The sequence below is a fragment of the Brachyhypopomus gauderio genome, chromosome 10, assembly GCF_052324685.1.
Source record: "Brachyhypopomus gauderio isolate BG-103 chromosome 10, BGAUD_0.2, whole genome shotgun sequence".
Classification (NCBI taxonomy): Eukaryota; Metazoa; Chordata; class Actinopteri; order Gymnotiformes; family Hypopomidae; genus Brachyhypopomus; species Brachyhypopomus gauderio.
In genome coordinates this window covers 10,548,665-10,564,235 of record NC_135220.1, presented here as the reverse complement: position 1 = coordinate 10,564,235, position 15,571 = coordinate 10,548,665, and the positions used below count along the sequence as shown (strand labels likewise).

The following is a 15,571-nucleotide window of genomic DNA, read 5'->3' as shown; positions in this document are numbered from 1 at the left end:
AATAAAGCAAAACCCTACAGGATGCCATAAGGCGCAGCCAGTTGAAATAGAGGATGAAGTGACAGTCATTTAAAAGCTCATCTGGGCAGGCTGACTTGGCATTTCTCAACTAGATAAACGGCTGGAGTCTTTGCCTTTCACTCTGTAGTGGCATCAACCACGGCCACAGTGGAAGGACAGAAACATTATAAAACAGAAACAGGAAATACATACACACACACACACACACACCGCCAGGCTTGGCTCATACTACCTGTGTTTGCTTTCTCTTTCACTATTTCTCCTGCACCAGGAGTGTGTTCTCATGGCCCTGCGTGCTCCTCCTCTCCCTCCAGACCAACCGGCTGATTCATGCTGCTCTGCTTCTTAAGGACTCTCTGCCAGTGGAGACGCAAGTGACAGACTCTCTAAATGCATCTGACAAGTAAGAGTTTTGCAAATTTAACTCCAGCTTACTGGGAGGAAAATACAGACTGATCATCTATCATTGACCATAAAAGTTGTATGTGTGTATGTTTGTGTATTTATGTACACACACGGGTGGCTACACGCATGTGAGAGTCTGTTTTTTTTTTTTTTTGTGGGAGTCATACATTCAAAAATAACCTTACTATCATCAACTATACAGAGTGCAGGTCCCCTAGACGTGTCTGGTCCAGACCCACACACACGTGCATACGGACAGACATATTCTCACCCATCAGAGACGTAGCACAACACCTCTAATGGCTCCATCGATACGGAAGCAGCGTCTCAGAGCAAATAAGGTGCTGATATCTCACAAATGGGAGGAAAATCAATTACTCACCATTTTTGTTTTTGCTGCTCTGAGATATAAAGGCCAAAGGCAATTATCCGAGACGCGGAGACAGATAAGAACTGACAGAATCGTGTTTGCAACTATCTAATATGTGTCACTGACAATTGACCAAGAGAAAGCAATTATGCTAGATAAATGAAATGACACAACACTATTCAGTAACTGCAAGAGAATATTAAAACAACTTCTCCTGAATGACAATGTTTGCTTTAGAATGGAATACATTACCATTACAGGGGGGAACAAAAATGTTCAATTTGCCTTTTGCTGAAATGCTGTCAAGCGCAGTTAAAGGATATTTGGTGAGTTCTATAATGTCTGTGCCATGACTTGAAGTCGTGGGGGGAAATTTGCAAAGTTTTGCTTGTCTAGAGTCTGCAGATTTTGTACACTAATTGCTGTATTATATATTCGGCGTTGCCATGCTCAAATGCATGAAAAATAGCAAAACATTTATAATCATGGCACAATATGAATACATGATCTGATTTTGTCTAATCTGTTATTGGCACTTATCCAGTATCCAGTACAATCGGTTGCGTATATACAGTAGAAACAGCTTTCGTCGCAATCAACAGTTTCCATGCAAATGAGTGCCTGGCTTCACAATCTTCCATCTGTGCCCAAAACAAAGCCGATAACGACAATAATAACTGTTGCTAGATCGATTCCACGATGGACACCGTACTACCTGTGTGACCATAATCGCTCATCTCACAAGTCCCCGCGCGACTCCTCTACGGCTCTAATTGTCCCCATTATGATTCGGAGCTCATTGATTTACAACAATGAACATAGGTACCAGTTCTAATTACCATATGATATAGGAGCTCTATTATATTATATTGAGCACAATGCCACAATGCAAGTTTTCCATTCTCTCTCTCATTTTCAGTGATGCACAGCGGGAGTCTTCATGTGCTGCTGTTTTCGCCGGATTGGTGTGGGGCAGTAGGCTAGCCAGGAAAAGAACCTCCGTCCAAACCCGTTTTGGAGGCCGCGAACGCACAGGAGCGCACGGAGCCGTCGCGCGCGGCGGGCTCGCGCAGCACTGTCCAGCGTCGCGTATGCTTTATTGTAGAGCTCTGCTGTCTCTTAAATGCAGAACAGCCGAGCTGTAAGGGGACCGGGAGTGAAGTAGGGCGGAGACAAACGACGGGGGTCTTTCATAATAAAGGTGTCAAACCACCCGTATTATGATAGCGGTATCAGAACCAACCGTTCGCTCGCGGAACCTCTGTCACGATTTGTCGGCGCAGTTTAAAACGTGATGCGAGGAGTTCAGGGTGGGCGGAAACATCTGGTTGTCCTTTCCGCCGCCGCCGCGTCTGCCTGCGTTTGTGCATTTTGCTTTGAACTACTTCAAAGCGCCATGTTCTATGATGGATCTGTTGCGCTTTTTTTCCTGAGCGGTATAAAGCTCAATGGGTTCTTGGGCAAGCCTTTCACGCGCTCCTAAGACTGAGAACTGGTGCTCTGTAGTCACGTGGTGACTGACCCGACGTCAGCCCAGAACCACTCCGACGGGCTTTGTTCATAAGCTGCCTAATTGTTCTCCGGTGGCCTCGCTGCGCAGATCGCCTGCGGGGTTGAAGCCCCACCCGCATTACTTTTCTGCAACTGAACTGCTCTTGCGAGAACATTGAAAATGATGAAAATATCGCTGCATGCAAATAACCTTCCTGCTCATTAAGACTACTGAATAAAGGGAGAGATAGACAGAGAGAGGGATAGAGAAAGATACACAGAGAAAGAGAAGGGATGGGAGGATCCATTTGCCTGTGCCACACGTCACTGCGCAAAGAATGCCCGCTAAACAACTGCATAATCAAACTACTTTGTTTGGGTTAGAGTTACTACTGCATCTCGACACGTATGTTTTTATTCCATTTTGAATATTTCTGATTAGGGCTGATTGACAACGAATTTGAGGGGGGGGGGTCATTACCAAGCTCATATCAGCAGACTGAGTGAGACATAACACTTTCACAATCAAAGAACAAAGACCGTGTGATTTTAAAGAGTGTCTCACCTTTCATTTTAGCAAGCAATTACTACTGCATAAGCTACACCATGAGGGCAAAGAACAATTTTCAAATGCCAACATGTGGAAAGACTTAAAGATATAAGTGAAAGCTACAGGTGAAAATCAGACTCATTTGAACTGGTCCTTGGCAATGTTTATCTATATTATTCCTGATAGAATTATTGATGGTTATGATAAAAGCTTCAGTAGGAAGATTGGTAAAGATTTCTATTATTTTTTTAATGGGATGTCTGAGAGAAGTAGAGATGTGAGGGAATGCTCTCTCATTGTCTCAGCCACGCCTCACCTCTGACCCCGCCCCTCGCTGCAGGCCGTGGGTGGGAACAGCATGGGCAGGAGCTGCGCTCTGATTGGCTGGCCGCCGCCTGGTGGATGATAGACAGGGCTTAATGAGAGCCCAGGAGAGGTAACCCGACAGCTGTTTGTTTTGCTGCTAATGAGGGATTGGTGGAGGCGCAAGGATCACACGCTGGAGCTCTTTGACAGCGCCTTCCTTCGGGTGGAGGAAGGAGGAAGGGGGGGGTGGTGTTAGGCGGAGCGGAAGAAGTCCTGTTTCCCATGCGTGGCGTGGGCTCAGGGCCGCACGCAGAAGCGTAGCTCGCTGCTCGCCCCTGGGCACCAACGTGGCGCGCCGCTGACCACATTCGATGTTGACACGGAGACTCCGGGGAGACGTAGGCGGGCTGAGGCTCTGTGCTGTGTCCCTGCTTGCTGTCTGCTTTTACCTGCGTCTGTATTGACCTGTTGGAGGCTTAGAAAAACTGCACATCCTTTTGTGTATCTTCTGAATCGTGCCCCTGTAATGGATTATACAAAATTGATTGCTACTAAGGGGGGGGGGGGGGGTGTTGTGGATCTTAAAAAGCTTCTATTGTGTCAGTTATTGCTACAATTCGTCCTGCCTACCTCCTCTTTCTTTCTTTTTTGTTTTTTTCTATTTTCTTTTCTTTTTTTTCTCTCCTCTGCTCTCTGTGCTGTCATAGAGCCCCCACAGCATGGTGGAAGTAATTAAACGATTGCGTTCCAGCCACAAAACCAAGAAGTCTGTTGCCAGCTTTCCAGAGGACATGCAGCCTGCTGTCTTCACTGGGCTTCTGAGCTTCTCCTCGCAGGAGCTGAAGAACATCAGGTGTTCTGTCAGTGCACACTGGCTGCAGAAGACGTGTGCTGTATGCAAACACCAACAACTCAGTCGGCTGCGCAGACGTGGCCACGGCGCTACGGTGTGATCACGTGTTTAAGTGCTGTGAGACGTGGCTGTGTCCTGCTCCGCTGACCATAAGACAATCACCGAGGTCCTTGTCACACCACCGGAGGATACGAGTGTATCTAATCACCATAAGACTCTCGGCAGACTAGACACATTTCAGGAGAAACATCCAGAAAGACCTTTAAACCAGAGTTAGGGAGGAATACAGCATGTCGTGACACAATTGAGATTATCCTGCCGTGTTTTCACAAGAGAGATACCGTGTGCCCGACAGACCACACACCATTGTTTGGGATCCACTGTGTCTTGCTGCTCCTGGGTTCAGACTCAAAGTTGAAAAAGATACCGGGTCCTCGCTGTCAGAGCTAGTGACTGTCACGGCGCCCGACATCGCCATTGTCATGACAACTGGTACTAACTCTTATTGCGTTGTCACCTCTTGTGATTCTCATACAGTTGCTCCAGCTACAGTTCACAGCTGGCTGGATCAGCCAAGATCCTCGGCCAGCCACAATAGAGTAGAAGGGTCATTTCTACACACACACACACACACACACACACACACACACACACACACACACACACACACACACACACACACACACACACACACATCCAGATGGGTGGGTCCCTGAGATGACAGATGGAAACTGGGTCATCACCCAACCACTCACACCTTTTCCTGGACTTTGCCTTTACTACTTCTTATTGTTAGTCAGATCGGGTCCACTGTAGTTTAAGAGAGTGGTACTGAATTTAGGGACTAGTGAACTGTGCACACTGCATTCTGTATGCGCAGAATATAAAGTTTAAAAAAGTATTTTGTTCAGACACTATGTCAAACAACAGTAGCCAATATGAGGTAATCCCGCTGCCAGGTTTTGTACAGACATGCCTGATTAAAGTTCACACAGGCATGATAGTCGTTTAACAGGTTGGTTATACATAATGCGACAATAAAAAGAAGCGTGTAAGTGTGGGAGTGGGCGTGCGTACGCATGCGTGGGGGCGAAGGTGTTTTGAAGTGGGATTTAGATGGTAGCGTGCAGGAGAAAGAATTGAGAAACGTTTGAACTCCTGCGGTGTTCTCCGAAACGCCCGTGGGTGGCGCCAAAGAGCAGATAGTGTCCAACCTGCTTTTAACTGTTGAACGCATCAAAATGCACGCGCTCGTTGGATGCATTTCAAACACGATCAATACTTATCATATTTTACGAGCCAGTTTCTCATTATTATGATCCATGCTATAGAGAGTAACGACACAACACAGAGAGAGAGAGAGCAGTGGTTCGTACCCTGGACTATTGGCAGGAATTTACGCAAAATGACTCTCCTTTGAACATTTTCATTTAAAAGCGGGGAGGGGTGAGAATGAACACTACAGGTCTGACGCAGCCCAGAAAGATATGGGTCAGTGTTCTGCGGCTGGCGGTGTAGTGTGCAATTAGAAGATTTTCTTAACCTAATTGTGTATTCCCCGGCACACAGCCTGAAGCGCGAGGGATGAAAAGAAGTTGCTGAAGCTGAGCGGACTTGCGCGCCCCACCTCCTCGCGCGCCCCCGCTTCTGCGCGCGGAGAGAGGAGCGACGGAGCGCCGAAACATCTTCTCACTCGTTCACATGCAAAGAAATACATATAGCCTAGGATTAACCCTGTGCTGCAAAGAGCGAGGTGGCGAACTACGCTCATTTGCTTGAAGACTAAAGAAAAGGATTGACTGTTTTCCACAACCTTTTGATATTTTCGGTAGACTGAGTGACGAGAACCATTGATGATTTTGAAGGAACGCATCTTACCAAATGACATCAGATAAGTGCTCGGGGATCCACAGGAACCGAGTTGGCAGTGCAGCACTGTTGCTTTTCTTATTCCACAAAAATAACGAGACTGTATGCTACGTGATTTAAAACAGCATCGACTGCGATGTGCGTTTATGAACAGTTGGCTCTAATGAGCGTCTGCATTGCCAAACGAGTTTGAGAGAATGGCGGGGATAAATAATACTACGACTTGTGGATTGTCTTTCAGTGGACGGATTTTATGCTTTTTGTATTTCTGGGTTCTTTGAACCTGGGGTGTAAGGACTGTTTATACCTGTCCCTGGAAAGATTGAAAGAAGCATCAACAGTGGGCTCATTTCATACAAGAAGACTCGCAAGAGACGCAGCGAGCTGGCGTGAAGTAAGAAGCGCTCCACAAAGGTGAGTTATGAACTTTATAGACGCGATCGGTAAAATGAGCCACAACTCGCCTGGGAAACTGCGCAATGTGCCGATTCTCGTCCGAATGCCACTTGAGGAATTCGGTCGAATGATGAACGAGGGAATAAAAGACGTTTAAACGTTAGTGTGCAATCGAAAAAAACACGCATTTACACTGCAATGTGCAATTATTACATTTAGAAGACTGTCCATAGAATATATGCCACATAAATTCATCGGGTCATTTGGATGCAGTTTGCGAGTGGCTGGTTGACACTTGTTTGCCTTCGCTCGTCTTTAGTTGCAGCGACTGCATGGAAGGAAAGACTATTTAAAATGGTACAGTGATGCGTATAATATGACACTTTTATTTCACTTTAATCGTTAAAAAATCGTCGTCGCTGTATATTTTTACAATCGTTGTTTTCATTCAAATAAGCTGCAGGCTATCGCCAGATATACGACATCACTGGATCACATATCTGGGCAGACTAGTTCAATAATAGGATCAATGTTTGGCAAAAACATCTTTGCGGATAGGTATAGCCTAGTTTTTCCACCCCAGCTCCCGGGTTTCTCCCAGCTCAATAAAGGTTTGCCTCAGGATAATGGATTTTAAATCGTGTCAAAGATTGCTACCCACATCTGATACAACACATTTTGGAAATAGATTTTAAGGAGTCTTTGGAAATGGCTGGTGAGGCCTGATCGTAGCCTGATCAAAGTTTGGGCTGAATATTGTTATCGACTATCTACATAAATATAAACATTTCATTTAGAGGTAGCGAACTGGACGCTGCAATATATATTTATATGTGTTTATAGTAAGGCGTCATAAAATAAAATAAAAAAATCCGATTAAACAAAAAAATATCCATATAAAAAATCTCCATGAATCTCCATATAGCCTACACACAGTCGCATAAAACACATATGCGTGTATGTGTGTATATGTAAATAAACAGATATCCACATCAAAAGACTGGATGTCCATTTTGCTGGCATAATTGTGAAGTGATATGTGTTAAATGCAGTAATGCAGGTAAATTACCCAATAGTGCCACACTGAAATACTAAACCTGTTGAACCTGAATGAATGTGATAACAGATTATTTAGATCACAACACAAAAGGGCAGTCTAGGGCACTAAATGATCTGTGAGAACTTTAAGTATTAAGAGCTGAGCGATGTGATCTGGACATCTGTTCAGAAGTGACTGTGCATTTCATCTGCATGAACATCAAGTTTCAATCTTCGTCAGACAAGGCTGGAAGTGGAGTTAATGCTCTTGTGCAGTGTGACTCGTGTGTGTTCTGCGTGCCAGCAGGCATCTTGTTGCCTGCAGGTATAACCTGGTGAAGTCAGCTTTGATCGGCTGGAAAAATGCATCCTCTGTCAAATGTAACATTGGTTAAATATCATATGGCATTTCTGCAGTATGTACTAGGAGGGAATAACCAAAACACTTGACTACTGTTATCATGGAGCACCATGGACAGCAAAACCACAGGTTAACAGAATAAAACATTCAAGTTTACTACACTGAGAAAGTTGTATGTTGTTAAATCATTTTTAGTGATCACTACATATTTGGTTGCATATAATTTATTAAATTACATATTAATAAGCTATTATTTTTAATTGGCTTATAGTTTAAGCTCATATGCATATTTGAAGGATATTTCTATGATATTTCTGTCAGATTAATTTGCCATTAGCAGATAGCAAGCAGCTAGCAGACAGAAGGGTTCATGTTTTATACTCTATATTTATTCAAATGTGGATATGTATAATTTAAGAACATGACATTTCATGCCCAAAAGAAACTTTTTGGATAACTCAAACCCCAAATCCTTATGTGAATATCTTCATTAGTGAAGTGTACAACTGCAGTCCAGTGTGCACAGATGGATCTAGTCGGTTTTCATTCATTAAGCAAAGAATTTCTGGCAGAACTGAAGTTCAGCAGTTCAAGCCAGTTCAAATGTCTATGAAGCCATAGTAAAGAAATCTGATATAATTCAAGGTAGTAACTTCTGGGTAAATTATGATTCCTTTTTATAAATTACATATTATCAATACAGAAACAGCAAGAATCTCTTCCATGCGGTTAATTTATGTTATTTTACATATGCAGGTCGGTACTGATGCCTTACAGTTGTTGTGCAGATAGCTTTGTTCAGTATGTCTTCTTTCCTCTGTGTGTTTTTATCTGTCCTGGCCTTCATGTTTTCTGGGTCTACCAGTGTAGGCATGTGCTCAGTAGCTGGGTTGAATAGTACAAAATCAACATTGTAATTGTTTGTGAATGTTTAGGGACACATGAACTCTTGCAATGTTTGGCGAGTCTCTTATATAAAGAAAGTTTTAGCATAAAAGCTGTTTTTTGCATAAAAATACAAAACAAAATGTCTGGAAATACAAATGTGTGCTCAAATTGATGGATAAAGTTGGACAGTGAGTTGGTATTCACTACTGTGTCCACCATGTCAAAGAAGTGTGAGCAGAAACACTATGATGTGGGAAACAGAGTGGTTGCACCAGCTGGGTTAAGATCATGCTTACTTCTTCAAGCTCAGAGGTCAAACTCTGAATGCTGTCATAAACTGCCACTGATGGTAAAATTGACAGCTTGAGTCTCTGAATAGCTCATTCATGTAGGAAATGTTCATAAAAGTGGTCTTGATTGGTACGAAATGAGGCGTGTGAAAGGTCTGATACAAATAAGCCATGATTGTAAAATGGTGTGAGATTCGGCAATAACTGCAATTTTAAAAACATGGAGCAGACATAAACTGACACTTCCTTTCAATATCTATATCTCATCTCTCTAGGTCCACATTGTCTTCTCTTGGTGCTATGTGTAATTTGAAATGAGTGACTGAAGAGATCTGTGGTAGTTTCAGTGTTCAAAATGTCTTGGTTGTCAGATAATAGTCTTAAGGTATTTTTTTATTTATTTCTAACTACAAATTTTACATCTAGACTTGTATATATTTGTACCAGTGGGCTGTCATAAGACCACACAGTATATTCAGTATATTATTCATACACTAACATGAATACAGTATTGTTTCAAAAAGTATTGTTCCAGTTCATGGTAAGACATCTCTGGGCAATCATTAACCTTTTTGAAAGGTCTCTCAGCCAGTAGCTTCAGGCTGTCCAAGTTACTGTAGACGAAACTGGGCTCTATGTTCTACTTTCTAATCATGTTTTTAGCCCACTTGCTATCATTCCAACCCAATCGACAGGGTGTTGCCCTGCAAATGCAAGAAGGGACACATCAATAACTGAGCAATTAGTACATCAATATGCTGCAATCTCGATGTCAACAGATACACAGGAATTGGATTTTTGGACTGGATTTCTATGCTTTCCTGTGTTTAGCTATTCTGTGTTACACTTATTTGCTTTCCTTTTGACCAGGGCCTTTTGTACGGTGGTGCAAAACTGTATTGATCCAGGTCCAGTCAGGTGATCCTGTGTAGAAGTTAACATGGCTATTTTGTGTACACAGTCCAGGTACACAAGGTTTTCTCTAGGAGTGCGGTGCAGGGAGGCGGGGCATAGAGATAGGGTATTGACAGAGTACTGACACAGAGTACTGACTGTGTCAGAGCGCTCGAGCACTCAGACAGTTCTGAGACAGTGCTCGGAGACAGTGTTGCTCAATAGAACGTATGCGCCTTAAAATCACAGCTAGGAATCTTCATACTTAAGACATAATTAAAGTCTGAAATGATGTGGAGTCAAAAAAAAAGAACTTTAGCTTGGGGAATATGGATCAAAGAAGAAGCTAAAACAGAGGGTATTCATTAATGAGGAGGCAGAGCAGGTTAGAAATCAAACACGAGCATTACAGTGTGTAAATTAGCCTGAAACGTATGAGCTGAGAGGAAATTCTCTCATAAGCTTTAAAGTAAATCTGTGTTCTGAGATAAAGCTTAGGCCTGTAGCTGCTTGGAGACCTAGGTATAGGGGAATGGTGTTTGGGTGAATTCTAAATCCTAAAGCATCTGTTCTTCTCTGCGATACTGAATGGTGCTCCTGCTGTTTAAATATTCCTCTTTTTAACCACATCCTTTGTCTAATTAGCGTTCTTCCCAAAGACAAAATCCATCTTAATATTATGGATGAATCCAAAAGCCTCAGGCCAAGAAACGTTCTTCTGCTTCATAGTTCTCTAGTGTTAAGGCTATAATTGCTGGTAAATTTGTTTTAGGTTTAAACATATTTTGTGGAAAATACATTACAAATTTGATATGAGTTGGGTTTAACAAATGTTGTAAATACGTGGAATTATAGCTGCAGATATTCATGAGCTACAAGCTCCTATATCCTCTTAATAAAAACACAGACTAGCTTACTCATATAAGAGTTTAGACAGGTAGTCAAATGTGAGGTAATTCACAGTGTCCTATGTGGTATTGACAATGATGATCACAGCAAAACCCATAGGAGTCTCAGAAAAAATACTGAATTTGTTGCACATTCTAAGTTGAAAGCCATTATGATATGCTGTGTGAGAGAAGAATTTCATTTTTTTATGCAATTAATTTCCTTTATAAACATTTGTACAATGTTCTTTTCTTAAACTTCTTTGTCTCACCAGTCATTTTTGTCCTCTAGTCAAAAAATGAGTATAATGAATAATGCAAGGTAATGAGAACGGAGGGTTTTAGTACCACCAGGGGAGAAGGCTTTTCTTCTAAGAGCTTTTAGTACTTTCTGCCCTGGATTTAGTGTTTGCTTAAAAGACAGAGTTCTCCCAGCGTGAGAGTTCTGTTTTATCCTCAGATATCCCTCTGATGCAAAATAAATCTCCAATGTTCTGATTCTTAAGTATTTGCTTTTGTGATTCTGCTGATTATTTTCCTGCTCTGCACTCATGTTTATACGTTGACTTGTTGTTTTCTCACTTTCTGTTTTCCAGGCTGAGGTGCTGCCTCTCTAGGGCATTATGGACTTCTCTGCGGGATTCTTCCTTCTGTGGGTGCTGTTGCTGGACTCAGTTATGGGTGTTGTGGGTGGTATCCTCTACCGCGTACGAGAGGAACAGCCGCCCAGTACACTGATAGGTAGCTTGGCTGCTGACCAGGGTTTGCCAGACACTGGACATCTGTACAAGTTGGAGGTTGGTGCCCCTTACCTGCGTGTGGATGGAAAAACAGGGGAAATATTCACCACTGAGATCCCCATAGACAGAGAGACCCTGAAGGACTGCAGGATCAAAGGAAAGCCCTGCTTTCTGGAGTTTGAGGTGTCCGTCACAGATCTCATCCAGAACCAGAGCCCCCGGCTGATCGAGGGACGGATCGAAGTGCTGGACATCAATGATAACACCCCACAGTTCCCCTCTCCTGTCCTCACGCTCTCTGTGCAGGAGAACACACACAGGGGGGCCAAGTTTTCCATCCCACTTGCCACTGACAAAGACACGGAGAGGAACGGAGTGGCCGACTACGCCCTGTCTGCCGGGCCGGAGGCACTTGCCCTCTTTAACCTGCAAGTGGCAGATGACAGGGGAGAGAAATTGCCTCACCTCGTTGTGATGGGCAACCTGGACAGGGAGTTTAAGGATTCCTACGACCTCACCATTAAAGCTGTGGATGGGGGGAGTCCATCTCGTTACAGCAGTGCCTTGCTGCGGGTTATTATCACGGATGCCAATGACAATGCGCCCATGTTCGAGAAATCCTCCTATGAAGCTGAGGTCTCGGAGAACAGCCCCGTCGGACACTCCGTACTGCAGGTAAAGAAAAGAAGCTCTGCGCTTCTATTAACCTTTAAATCTCAGGAAAGAACAAGAGGGAGGCTGTTGTTTCGTCATCGTGAGTGTGAGGTTTTTAATGAGTACTGCTGTCTTAACCTCCCTCAACTGTCTTCTCTTTACTTTGATTCTTTATATCACCAAAGTAAGGGCTGGTTCACTACGTTCACCTTGCTTAATTGCTTGAGAATGTAGTTTTACTTAACATAGTTTTTTTTTTTTCTACGGAGTAACTTTGCCCTGTGTAGACCTTTTATTTTCTTATGATTTTAATTCGTGTTGCAATAATCTCTTGTGGTCAGTCTTTCGGAGTCTTAAATAATTAAACAAAAAACTGAAATCTCCTGAATTATTTTGCTTAAAGGACTGTGGTCTCCCAGACCATGTTTTAGGAATGCAGTTTTCCTTAACTGGTCTAGAGTTGGAACGTTTTCATTACTCTCACATATTTATATTCCTGATATCTATCTTTAAGGTTTATCAGGATTTATATTCCTGATATCTAAGGTTTTTAAACATTACATTTGATGTCTTTGATGTGATTTATATAAACGAAAACTGAAACTCTTACAGATATTTCATCTTCTTTGCTTAGTTATAATTTCTTTTATTCTTTCTCTTTATATATGTGTAGGTGAAGGCCAATGACTCAGATCTGGGCGCCAATGGGGAGATTGAGTACACCATCCACCAGGCAGGAGATCCAGTGCCAAAGCTGCTACAGATTGATCGTTCTACAGGCATCATATATGTCAAAGGCCCACTGGATCGTGAGGAGATCAACAACCTGAAGTTTCATGTAATGGCAAGAGACAAAGGCCCTTCCCCTAAAAGCTCCACGACTTATGTTTCTATCGAGATAACTGACCAGAATGATAATGCACCTGCTGTGGAGATCCGTGGTATTGGGCTTAGGACCCATAGTGATGGGGTGGCAAACATCTCAGAGGACATGCCTGTGGGCACCGCAGTGGCCCTGGTGCAGGTGTCGGATAAGGACGAGGGAGAAAATGCAGTGGTGACCTGCGTGGTAGCAGGAGACGTTCCGTTCCAGCTCCGGCCAGCTGGTGACTCCTCCATTGACAACAAGAAAAAGTACTTCCTGCAGACCACCACACCCTTAGACTATGAGCGGGTCAGGGACTACAGGGTGGAGATTGTGGCCGTGGACTCTGGCAATCCAGCTCTGTCCAGCACAAACTCTTTGAAAGTGCAAGTGACCGATATGAATGACAATTCTCCCATATTCTCACCCCCACTATTTGAGGTTGAGTTTGCTGAAGAGAACCAGCCAGGAGAGAAGGTTCTCGATGTCATCGCTGTGGATGCTGACAGTGGCACTAACGCAGAACTCATCTACAGCATTGTTGCTGACTCCTCAATGATGGGTCTCTTTGAGATCGACCCCAGCTCAGGGGAAGTCCGAGCTAGAAGCCCACTCGACCGCGAGCATAAGGAGCGCTACGAGTTTCGTGTCACTGCAGCCGACAAGGGTGTCCCCAGCCACAGGGGAACAGCCACGGTGGTGATAAAGGTGCTGGACAGGAATGACAATGATCCCAAATTTATGCTCAGCAGTTACAGTTTTTCTGTCTTGGAGAACATGCCCCCTCTAAGTCCAGTTGGCATGGTGACAGTATTAGATATGGACAAAGGTGAAAACGCCCAAGTGCAGCTCTCTGTGGAGCCAGACGTTGGGAAGTTTGTGGTCCAGAACGGCACAGGAACCATCCTGTCCAGTATATCTTTTGACCGGGAGAAAGAAAGCAGCTACACTTTTCGCCTCAAAGCAGTGGACGGTGGAGATCCTCCCAGGTCCTCCTACGTTGGCGTAACCATCAATGTTCTCGATGAAAACGACAACGCACCCGTTGTGACGAAACCTTCCAACTCATCGTTCAGGAGGCTGTCTCCCTTGGCTGCACCCGACAGTGTTGTTGAGGTGGTCAAGGCAGAGGACATGGACTCTGGTGCTAATGCCGAGCTGGTATACAGTATCGCTGGCGGGAACCCTCATGAACTTTTCTACATCTCTCCCTCTGATGGGGAGATAAAACTAACCAAGGAACTCACTCGAAAACACGGAGGCTTGCATCGCTTGGTAGTGAAAGTGAGTGATAGAGGCAAACCGTCCCGTCACGCCATCGCCTTGGTGCATATCTATGTCAATGAGACCATTGCCAATGTGAGTCTAGTAGAGGCTCTGGTAGGGCACAGTTTATACACACCTCTGGACAAAGATATTGCAGGTGACCCTGACTATGGTTTGGCCACCCAGAGAAGCAACATCCTGTATGGTAGTTTGGCTGGTGTGGCGGGTGTTGTGACAGTGATCTTAGTGGTGGTCTTCATCAGGCATCGCCTCCAGAGAGAGACTAAAAGTGGCTACCAAGCTGGCAAGAAGGAGACCAAGGACCTGTATGCCCCCAAGCAAGGGCCAAAGAGTATCAAGGGCAAGAAAGGGAGGAAGGGCAAGCCTCCAAAAGCACCCAAACCACTTGGGGAGGAAGAGGAGGTCAGCCTCCAAAAGAGCCTGAAATTCAACATTGACGGGGTTAACGACAGCCCCAGGATCCACCTGCCCTTGACCTACCCACCTGGTAGCCCAGACCTGGGCAGACATTACCGCTCCAATTCACCCCTGCCCTCCATCCAGCTCCAAGCCCAATCTCCATCTGCCTCTCAGAAGCACCAGGCTGTCCAGGAGCTCCCCGCCACCAACACCTTTGTGGGAACAGGAGGAGATGACAACTCTACCGGCTCGGACCAATACTCGGATTACAGCTACAAGACCAATCAGCCAAAATACAGCACAAAATCGGTGAGAGTTTGCAGATGTACAATGTATTAAACAACTGTCTCCTGAAATTAATTCTAAATGGGAGTTTACCTTGACGGATCATATAACTGCTGGTCCATGCTATATTTTGTTGCCGAAATAATGAGCATTGCCTTTATTTCCTCTTACCTTTTATACGTTAAATTTGTAATGTGCAAGTCAGGTTTTAGAACACAAGGGAAAATTGGAGTAATGGCTCTTGCATAGTGACATGTTGTCTATAGTCTATTTCCTTTTTGTTTAGGAAGCTGTTCAGTCTCTGAAATCAGCTTTAATCACTACTCAGTCATTTACAATAGTCTACCGAGGACAATAGACTAAGTTTACTCAAAATATCAAACGACACAGCATGCCAGTTTGGTTGCTTGCTAACCATGTTGTGATTGTGTGTGTGTGTGTGTGTGTGTGTGTGTGTGTGTGTGTGTGTGTGTGTGTGTGTGGGGGGGGGGGGGGGGGGTCAGTTTGACAGATTAAAAAGACATGTGGGATAATAATTTAGTTATGCTACACCTTTGATGTTATTTGGACACTCTGGGAAGCTAAAATTAGAGCAGATAACATTTCCTTCTCTTTACATAATTGGTTTAGGTTTCCTGTCTACTGGAGGTTAAGTGGGGTGTAAAATGTGCATATCTGTCAGAGTTCCCACACTCCCTGTGGACTCAATAGTCTGACTGGTA

The 15,571-nt window shown here is 44.0% G+C and overlaps 1 protein-coding gene across 1 annotated transcript in view; it reads left to right on the top strand.

The window, feature by feature from the left end:
- The first annotated feature begins 5,225 nt into the window (after positions 1-5,225).
- The window catches only part of pcdh1a (protocadherin 1a), a 60,054-nt gene continuing 49,708 nt past the window's right edge, over positions 5,226-15,571 (top strand). The window contains exons 1-3 of the mRNA XM_077019316.1: positions 5,226-6,279; positions 11,216-12,034; positions 12,687-14,873. Coding sequence (XP_076875431.1) covers positions 11,243-12,034; positions 12,687-14,873 — 2,979 coding nt within the window. The 5' untranslated portion in view covers positions 5,226-6,279; positions 11,216-11,242. The remainder of the gene's footprint in view (positions 6,280-11,215; positions 12,035-12,686; positions 14,874-15,571) is intronic.